The sequence below is a fragment of the Rhinoderma darwinii genome, chromosome 10, assembly GCF_050947455.1.
Source record: "Rhinoderma darwinii isolate aRhiDar2 chromosome 10, aRhiDar2.hap1, whole genome shotgun sequence".
Classification (NCBI taxonomy): Eukaryota; Metazoa; Chordata; class Amphibia; order Anura; family Rhinodermatidae; genus Rhinoderma; species Rhinoderma darwinii.
Window position 1 is genome coordinate 91,516,726 of NC_134696.1, and position 11,073 is coordinate 91,527,798.

At 44.3% G+C, this 11,073-nt stretch overlaps 1 protein-coding gene across 1 annotated transcript in view; it reads right to left on the reverse strand.

The window, feature by feature from the left end:
- The window catches only part of CBLC (Cbl proto-oncogene C), a 31,864-nt gene extending 21,114 nt beyond the window's left edge, over positions 1–10,750 (reverse strand). Inside the window, exon 1 of the mRNA XM_075838986.1 lies at positions 10,226–10,750. Coding sequence (XP_075695101.1) covers positions 10,226–10,500 — 275 coding nt within the window. The 5' untranslated portion in view covers positions 10,501–10,750. The remainder of the gene's footprint in view (positions 1–10,225) is intronic.
- Positions 10,751–11,073: the final 323 nt, after the last annotated feature.

Consider the following 11,073-nt stretch of genomic DNA (forward strand, 5'->3'; position numbering starts at 1 on the left):
TTTTTGAATGTTTGATTGATTGATTGTTTTTCTCAATCTTTTCATAAAGAAGGTCTGCAGCATCTGAGGTGTGGATTATCATGCAGCAGCTAGGACACAGATCTGTCTAATACAAAATACAGCTGCTGAAGAACCTCTTTTTAAAGACATGTCAGTCAATCAGTGGTTAGCACAACAGTAGAAATGTCCTGCAAAAGTGATCTGTGACAGGCGCTACTTCTACAGGAAGAGAGAAGTAGCGCCTATGTAGCGCCGCTCATCTCTGTATATAGTCAGGTTCTGACATCATAATGTGGTGTTCATACAAATATTATTTCCTTTGATGTGTTTTATATGTTTTATTGTATGTAAAGGTGATATGTGAGCTCCAGAGGGTTATCACCGTGGCATGGATTATGCAATCCCATAGAGTTAAGTTACAAATTCCCCTCTGCCTTATCTGAATTTGTACTCAAGTGTCACTTCACCTTCCTTGTTCTCAAATGTAGAAATAAACTTGACACTTATCTTGGAATGTGGTGGAATGAAATAGAAAGCTCTTCAAACCTCTCCATAAAGTATGCCGAGAGCGGAAACACAAAGCAAATCTAATAAGGCATTTTCAGACATCAGGAACACTTAAGCCGCATGCACACGACCCTAAAATCGCCCGTAATTACTGGCCCATTCATTTCTATGGCCGATGGACACCTTCCGGTATGTCTACGGGAGGGTGTTGTTCGTGCCGTGGAAACCTGCCGAAAAAAATAGGACATGTCCTATTTTTTTATTTTACGGACCGTACTCCTATACTTTACAATGGGAGAAAGAATGGCTCGTAAAAATGGCAGGCTGCCCGCGGCTGGCCGTGCCCGTAATTACGGGTCATAATTACGGGCACAGTCGTGTGCATGAGGCCGTAGGGTAAGGCCACATGGAGCGGCCCTGACACGGTTGCAACGCGGCCAACAACCACGCCGGCACCATGTTCGGTGCGGCTGTCAAACAGCCTGATAGTGGCCGCACTTTAATGTGGGTAAATCGTCCCTTTATCTGCAAAATCGATCGGCCATGAATTTATACACCCTTTATGGCCGCACGATTTTGCAAGTTACAAGTTACCCCCTATTCATTCTCTATGGCAGCGCCGGAAAAAGCCGAACACTGCACTCGGCTATCTCCAGCGCTTCCATAGAGAATGAATGGAGCGGCAGTGCACACGAGCATGTAACCGGAGTACCCCTTAACAGGGTATTAGACAGCCGCGCCTACATAGTGCCAGCGCGGTTGTTGGCCGCGTTGCGACCGTGTAAGGGCCGCTCTGTGTGGCCTTACCCTTAGGGGGGGATTTATCAACCTTTCTACGCCAGAAAAGCCGCAAAGTCGCGTAGAAAAAGTCGCAAAAGGGCTCAGAAGTTGCAACTTTTGGACTTTTTACGTTGCCCTCACCCCTTTTGTGAAAAGTTGGGTGGCTTACTAAAAGTGTTGGAGCCACTGCAGCTTGACAAATTTCTTATGATTTACGCCAGAAAACTGGCGTAAATTATACTGGAAACATACAGGCCACGTATCTCGCCCCGCCACTTTAAACAGCGAAATAAATAAAGAAATTAAAAAAAAGAAAGCTCACCTCACTGCTCCTCTTCCCTCCATGACTCCTATGGCTCCCTCAGCATGCCACGGCTCATACAACGTGGTGACGCTGGGCAGCGCCAGGACGTTGTATGTGATGCAGCACTGATGACGTTGAAGTGCTGCGTTGCATATTAGGTCTTGATGCTGCTTGGCGTCAGGACCTTGTATGAGTCGCGGCACACTGATGGGACCCAGACGGAGCAGCGGGTGAAGTGAGTAGACTTATTATTTATTTTTATATCCGAAGGGGAAATGAATGGGGCACGGCCGCAGTCGTCTCAAAATTGTGGCGCACAGCCACAGTCATTGCTCACATGGCCAGCGGGAACAAGCAACAGATTAAGAGGTCTGCGCCTGTTAATAAATCTGTTGCATCTTACTCCAGCGGTGCCAATAGCTAAGACTGGCGTATGAATTTTCAGACTTAGTAAATCTGCCCCTTGTCGTTGATGCTAAGATGGTGTATTGTAGTCAACCATGCACAGTACTGTCCCATAAAACCATAAATAACGAGATTCCCTTTTACGAAATGTATACCTCACAACAGTCCCTCGTTTTGCGGGATTGTCCCCTAATGCAGTCCTAAAAAGGGACTGTAATGCAAATGTACCCAAAAGTGGGCATTTCTGCAAGGTTTTGTGTGTGTTCCTGGGCTGATAGGAGATAGGTCTGTCACCAGGCTAGTATACCACTGGCCCAGCCCGTATTTAAAATAATTTTACCGGCAAAGGAAGTGCCGGTATTCTTGTATAATAAGATGTTACTTGTTTGCTAATAAGATGGTAAGTCAAGTGTGAGATTGGCGCCGCTGGAAGACCCTCACATTCAGCAGCCAGACGTACGAACTGCCCACCTGGTTACAACTGTTAACATCAATATTTTTTATGAATTGTGATCTTAAAGGCTATGCACATATTTGAAATCTTTTTAAAAAAAAATTAAAAAAAAATGTAAATGTCTATCAGTGTGTTTCTAAATACTTTTTATGAAAAAATATTTTTACTTTTTGAGATACAGCTGCTTTGTATCCTGTATACAGAACAGTTGTATCTAGCGCTGAGCCCTGAATCCGTCAGTGTCAGCTAGATCAGTGAGATAGGATCGGAAACAGCACGCAAGACCCGCTGTCACTAAACCCGTTAGTCCCACTGACCTGACGGATACAGCTGTATTTCAAAAAGTAAAATTTTTTAAATTCTTTAAAAGAATTTAGAAAGTTGCACCAAACACACTGAGGCTCTGTTCACATCTGCGTTGGGGTCCCGTTCTGACGTTCCGTCAGAGGGTCCCATCTCCATCACCATTTCAATGGTGACAGAGCCGGTGCCCCTGGTTTCCGTTTGCCTCCTTTGTGCACCGGACCCGCCGTTTTGCTGGAAGCAATAGCTTAGTCAAGTACGCTATTGCTTCCGGCAAAACGACTGATCCGGTGCACAAAAGAGACAAACGGAAACCAGTGGCACCGGCTCCGTCACCATTGAGATCAATGGTGGCGGAGACGGAACCCTCTGGTTTCCGTCGGTGTCAGTTTGTGTCTGCTCAGGGTCACGTTCTGAAGGAAACCTCAGACGGAACGTCAGAACGGGACCCCAACGCAGATGTGAACAGAGCCTAACATACATTTTTATTAAAAAAAAAAGATTTGAAAGGTGTACAAAGTCTTGTCCCCATATCTCTTCTGTGGTTGTGTACAGACCTGCTCTGGTTTGTCTCCATAAAGTGGCGCCCCTGTGTATACATATAACCTGCTATGGCTGGTGTGGTGACGCATAGTTTTTGCGCCTCCTTCACTTTCAGTCATGTGTTCAGGTGCACGCTTTCCATTGAAAGAACTATCATGGCGGCGGTGGCGTGACAATTTGTCTTTTACACAGGTGGCTACAATATTGCTTCTCCATATTTATAACTATTGATTTTTAATTGTCACGGCCTCTTGATGAGGCTTGATAGAAACACATGTGTCAAGGTGTTTTACTCCTTGATGCCCAGCATGCAGACACCATGTCCTGGTGAAAGTTATTGAGACCCCGCTGACCTACATATGTTGTACATTAGGACCCGCCTGAGAGGAGCCGATATCCACTGTAATGAGAGTTATAGATTATATTTGCATTTATGTGCATTTATATGTTTTTGGGCACCGCTTTGCTACCACTTATATGTCGTTTTCATGAGTGTACAATGCACATTGGTATATACTGTAACTATTTATAACTTTCCCTATATGGCATTATTTGTAGGATAGGGCATACTGGCATATACAATTTTACACCTTTCCCTATATGGCATTATTTGTAGGATAAGGCATACTGGCATATACAATTTTACACACCTCCCAAAATTCAAGTAATGCAAAGAGGGACAACTGATGGGTAGCGCGCCGTGGCAAGGTTCTGTCCTATTAAGCCACTCCCCTAATCCCGCCCATACACACCCGGTTCTGCCCACACTGTATGCTCCCATAGTGCCTCCCACACAGTATAATGCCAAATAGCTGCCCTATACAATCTAATGCCCTATAGATGCCCCATACTGTATAATGCCCCAGAGCTGCCCCATACAGTATAATGCCCCATAGCTGCCCCCATATGGTATGCCCCTACAGCTGCCCCATACATTATAATGCCCCCATAGACGCCACCATGAAGTATAATGCTCCATAGATGCACCCATAAACTATAAAGCCAACACAGATGTCCAAATATAGTATAATGCCCACACAGATGCCCCCATGTAGTATAATGCCCATACAGATGCACCCTTGCAGTATAATGCCCACACAAATGCCCTCATACATCATAATGCCCAAACAAATTCCTCCATACCGCATAATGCCCCATAGCTGCCCCCATACAGCATAATGCCCGCACAGATGCCCCCATACAGTATAATTCCCCCATAGCTTTCCCCATACAGTATAATGCCCCATAGCTGCCCCATAGAGCATAATGCCCCCATATCTGCCCCCATACAGTATAATGCCCGCATAGCTGCCCGCTTACAGTATAATGCCCCCTTAGCTGCCCCATACAGTATAATACCCCTCAGCTAACACCATACACTATAATGCCCCCTCAGCTACCCCATACAGTATAATGCCCCCATAGCTGCCCCCATACAGTATAATGCCCCTATAGCTTCCGCCATACAGTATAATGCCCCATAGATGCACCCATACAGTATAATGCCGCCTTAGCTGCCCCCATACAGTATAATGCTGCCTCTAGTGCCAGTGCCCATGTAGATAGTGCCACAGTGCCGATGTAGATAGTGCCACACCCCCTTAAAGATAGTGTCAACCCCCGTAGATAGTGCTACCCTTCCTCCCTGTAGCCATTGGGACTCCCTCTGTGGGTGAAATCCCCAGTCAAGGCATCGGCCACGCTGTGGCCGGGGATTCCACTCCAGGAGAAGCCCCTGACATCACTGTCCATATATGGACAGTGACGTCAGGGATCCCCTCTATGAGCACAGTCCCCGTCACAGCGCCGGCAACATTCTGGCAGGGGATTCCACTTCAGGAGGCGCAACTGACGTCACTGTCCATATATGGACAGTGAGGTCAATGGCGTCCCCGGGCTCAGCGCTTAAAGTAGCGCTGTGCTTGGGAGTCCTCTGTATTAATGCTGAAGTAGGGAGCTGACGGTTCCCTGCTTCAGCATTGGGTTGAACTGTACATACTGTACATACTGCAGATACAGTTTATACAGTTGACACCGGGAGTCTGGGACATACCACCGGCAGCCTGAGACAGCGGGACACTGCCAAGAAGATGGGACTGTTGGGATGTATGACATTTATACTCTTGTCTATACAAAATATAACTTCACTATATGGGTATTTAAGACTGTGCGCATGCCACCATCCTGCAAAGGCCAGGGGGGAGGGGGTTTATCTATAACCCTTAAATAATTAGACCGACACCAATTTCCTTTTAACGTGGGTTGACTCGAGGGTCGGCCACAGCTTTATTTATTATTTCTTTATTATCCAATTTCCACATAACTTATTAACCGTTTCATACCCGTATGCCAGCCTGCCTAGGGCAGGGCATGTAGGTCACTTTTCTTATAACAAAATAACGCCTGCTGTGACATATGAACACCCCAACACTCCATCATGTTCACCACCACTTAGCCAGAACCATATCATCCCCATCACACGCATTACAAAATTCCAAAATAGCACCAATCGTCCTAAACCGCTCATGAAACTAACCGGTTAACTTGTCCTAAGCACTTTGTTTGTCCCCCACTTTTTTTTTTTTTTTTTTTTTTTTATATAACCAGTCGATCCCGTGAGGCCCTCACAACCCAAACATAGGGAGGGAGGGTGGGACACGCAAACGGCCAGAAGAGGAAGATGGCCGCCCTCCGCTGACTTAAGAAACCTTTGCCATGCAGGGAGGGTCCCGCGACCACAGCCCGCCTCCCGAACGCCCATAGGGGCGGGTCCTTATGCCATTACGATTCCTTACACACGCTACGCTGCTCCCTGCTCTACCCGCCCTGTCCTGCCTGTTAGCGCCCTTTAACCCCCGCTGTGCCGCACAGTCATGAGCCCAGCGGCTAATACGCCTGAGGGCTTCCAGTACTGCTGGTAGGTTAATGATAGGTGGTATTACGATTGATTGAACATTACTATGTTACAGCACCCTGTATAAAATGTTCTGTGTACTGTTTGGCTTGGGATCGAGAAGTGTTTTCTGGTTCTTGTAGTGGGTGGGTTTTGGCATCTTCAGCCCCTTGTTTTCTCTCCTTTTTTAGGCTGATCTTATATTTATATATCGATATATTATATGTATAATTTATTAAACTTGGCCTATTTGGTACATAATTTGGGGCATTTCATTTCTTCTTTTCCGCTTTAGTTTTTTTGCGCTCTGTCCGCCTACACATCTCGGAGAGTCAAGAGGAGGAGACACTGTTACAGTGAGTCATTGACTGTCTGATGCTCCCAAACCTAAGTGGTGAATCACACTCAACGTAAAGTCTCAACCCCAAAATCACACCCACTTTTTAACCGTGAGTTTTTTTGTTTTTTTTTGCACATGCCGGTTTTGTATTGTTTTTTTTTTACACATGCCGGTTTTGTAGTGTTTTTTGGCATGATTTGCTCAAAGTTGCAGCAAAATAAATCACCAGACTGACACATGTAAATAGATTCTAAACATGGCCGGTATTTTTGAGTGGAGATGGTCGCAACTCAAATTGAGGATGAGGCTTTAACAGCCCGGGAATGGGGATTATAATGTAGGAAGTGATGGATATGGACAGTACAGAGATCTGTTTAATAAGCTTTTTATACCTAGGCCTGTAACCATGAGAAGGGGACATCCTCTACGTCTAGAGGAAAAAGTTTTTACCATCAGCATAGACAAAGATTCTTTACTGTAAAAGCAGTGAGACTATGGATTTCTCTGTCACAAGATGTTGTGATAGTTGAACAAGGTAAAAAGGCGCCTTGATGTCTTTCTTGAAGGCTATAATATCACAAATTATGAGTGCTGGATTCTGGAGATAGGCCGATGTTCCAGGGATTTATTCTGATTGCCATATTTACTACTAATTTGCGGCAATTGGCAACTACATAAGGGCTTTTTTTCCTTTCTCTGGATCAAAATTGCAAGATATTATGTAGATCTTGATAGACTTACAGGAAGAGATATATCAAAACTGGTACCACGAAGGAAAAGTTGAGTAGTTGCCTACGGCAACCAATAGGATTTCACCTCTCATTTTTCTGAGGCCTTTTGGAAAATGAAAGCAGCAACCTTATTGGTTGCCATGAGCAACTACTCCGCTTTCCTTTGCACCAGTTTTGATATATCTCCTCCATAGTATCTATGTATGTTACAATATCATTAGTCATATGTCCTCTATATGAATCACTACTCATACTGCACATAGAATATTAGGCCTCAAAACTGTGTAACAGAAAAACTGGCTGTGCTGCCCATAGCAACCAATGACAGCACAGCTTTTATTTATTAAATGACTCTGGAAAAATGAAATCTACACTGTGATTGGTTGCTATGGACAACAAGACCTGTATTGATATATGAGGCCCGAGCAAGCAAGATATAGCAGAGCTGGAGCAAGTTTCCGAGATAGGCAACCAAAGTAATAAATGGAATAAGGGGACTTCATTACTCAGATAGATTATGAAAATTGGCGTTTATAATTTGGAAAAAGATGGCGTAGGGGTGACCAAATTACTACGTATAAATATATCAATGTCCCTATAAAAATTTGTCTTATGATCTTCTCACACCCAGGACTGTAACTATTACAAGGGGCATCCACTACAGCTAAAGACATTAAGGTTCCAGTGTAGGAGGGGTTCTTTACTGTAAGAGCAGTGCGACTATTGAATTCTCTCATGTTGTGATCATTGAGCCTTTGATCGGATGCCTTTCTTGTAAAAAATAACATTACAGGATATCAATATTAGATTGCTAGAGATGGGGATTTTATCCTGGAATTTATACTCACATTTAGGGCAGTTTCACACAAGCGTAGGGGGCATTTCTGCGCTGGTATTACAGTCACAAATCTCGGCCGCGGGTCTAATGACCTGAACTATTAGCGGGTCATCAGGCCTGCGATTGGGTCGGGATTCGTAGCTGTAACACAAGAGCAGATCTGTAACATAGTGCCCATAAAGTGTGATGGGCCCACACTGTTCCTCTGTGTGCCCAACCTTATAGGAAGGCGCTAAAACAGTTTTTACTATGGATTCATACAGAATTTGTGAGAAAAATAGTGGCATGTTGCATTCGATGCTGTATTATGGAGGTATTCTCCACTAGTAGCATTACTCATAGGAGTATAGAGTGCCTCATGGAGATACCATATGGCGGCTAATATGCCATACAGGGTCTGGGCACGGAGCCATGCCATGTCTATGAGCCCTAACTTTACTAAAGTTCCACTATTAGGCCAGATTCACACGAACAAGTGCAAACTCGGACATGAAAATTGGCTGTTTTTTACGTCCGAGTTGCACCCGTGCGGGTCCCGATTTCACAGATCCCCATAGACTTGAATCTATCGAGGGATCGGTGAAAACGGAAAAAAATAGGACATGTTCGATTTCTCAATGGACCCTTTACACAGTCCGTTGAAACAACAGTCGTGTGTACGACCCCATTGAAATACATGCGTCCGGTGATGGCCGTCACACTGACGTACACGTATACTACGGTCGTCTGAATTCGGCCTTAGATTGTCTTTACATTGTCCCTGGTGGTCCGGAGCAGTCAGTGACTATGACTATGATATAATCCATACGGCTACGAGTAGGATGTCATTTCCAGCCGTTGCACAAGTCATCAGTATTGACTCAAGTATTGTAAAAGGCTGTTTATTTGGCGGCAATAAGGAAGTATTCTTCTAACCTTGGCCAGCCAGTATATTTCCTTGTTCTCGACGCGGCCTGCTTATCCTGAAAGTTTAGCGGGAAGGGAGACGTCTCTTCTACGACTGCCTTTCCTGGGCACATCCTCGCTGTCTCATATACGTCTATATTAGCAGTGACTAATTGCTTTTTATATTGGGTAACACATGTTACCATAAGTTTATTATAAGCAGTAACAAGATGTCATAAAATCAATTACCTGAGTGCAAGTGTTCTATTAAATTCTGGATTTGTCCCATTAAAGTCAATGGCGGGATGATGTCACGAAAACGCCAGGGATAGGTCATGCTGCATCTTGGCGAATACCCTACCTGCTCTAGAAATTGCGTAGCTCTATAGCGGCGCGCTGCGCCAATGGAATTTATTAAAATTCCAACCACTGTGAGATACCATGTGGCTAGACTAATACAATGCGCACTAGGCCGGTATAGGTGAATTATGGTTTATTATGGTATTTTCAGTGCATTTATTTCCACTTGGGATAAGCGGCGCCAGAGGTATCTGGGAAACGCTTATACCCTATTGAAATAACAGCTTTGCAGAATGGGCATGTTTACGAGGAAGTAAGAGAAGATAGCTGCCAGCTAAAAAAAAGAATTGAAAAAATGAAACATTGAATTAAATGAATTTTCAGTTTCATTTTAACACAAGAGTAGGAAATAAAGTATTTAAATATCCACATAACCGGTGATAGCGATGTAGCAGATAGGAGCTTGTCATTAGGCACAGCTCATCATGACATCACATTGTGTTATCTGCTGGTTTACATAGGAATGCAGGCAAACCTATTAATCATAGTGCGCAAAAGACAAGTTCAGCTCTGCTACATCTGTAGTTTATTGAAATGTAAATTGTATTATGTACAACTATAATAAGTTCCACTATATGGTGACAGCTCTCAGCGTCACTGCACAGAGGATAGTATGGTTCAACAACGTTAATATAAAGTGTTACTGAGTATGTGACACTATGCAATGAAAAAAATGGACAATATCTTTATGATTATTTACAGTGTAGCAGAGCTGAGTTTGTCATTTGGTACAAATAAAGTGATTTCAAGATCTTTGTCCATTTACCTATTACATTATCTTTACTGAGTTCTCCCACTGTACAAATGATGCAGCCCCAAATAGCTAAAAGACAAATACAGCTCTGCTACATCTGTTGAGAACAAACCAGTTATTGCACTTACCTGGCCACTGTCCCTTCATTATTAACCATATCAGAGCATTGTGCTGTCTTGCTGAGCAGACTATCCACTGTCACCTGCAGGTACTGGTTATGGCTCAGGTTAGAGGTCTTGTCTAGAATTTGGCGCAGATGCTCCTTTGTGTCCCGAGTAATGTCTGGTAGGTAGGGGTGACTCCTCTGTAATTGGGGAACCCCACTGAGCTTTGACAATCCATCCAGCTTGTGTATGAGCTTCTCCACTGTTCTCCTGTCCAGATTGGCATGTAACGCGTGCATGGGTACAGAGGGTGCAGAAGAATTAGGACCAAGTTCAGACCAAGTGTGAGGATAAGCTCAGATATGAAAGATACTTATATACAAGGAGGGACTGCGGAAGGGAATACATAGGACAGCAAGGAAATCAATGAGTAGAGAAGACGCAGCAGATGTTGGGAGTAGCAATTGCAGTCAAGAGAAAATGATCAGAGTAGAGAAGGAGGAGGCCGAGAAACCAGAACTGAAATCAATGTATATTCCTGGGTCTAGTCCAAAGGTTCTGTAACCAGTGACCTGGGTGCAGGGAGTGACATCGTCACAGTGGAGTATCTCTTCCTGTTTGTGTCAGGGTGTCACACCCACTACACGTGAGGACAGGTGCTGCCCTGCTATGGGTGGCACACATTGATACTGCATCACACATGATGAATGCAGGAAGAACTCGCTTTCACTCCACATATATAGGACAGTGTAGTTTCATACAGTGACACAAACCGCTCTTGTCAATATCAATATTCATTTTCTCAAACTCCTGAGTGGTGAGTAAGACTTTACATTCCGGGCTGCCATTGACGGAATGGGCTTGCCATGTTG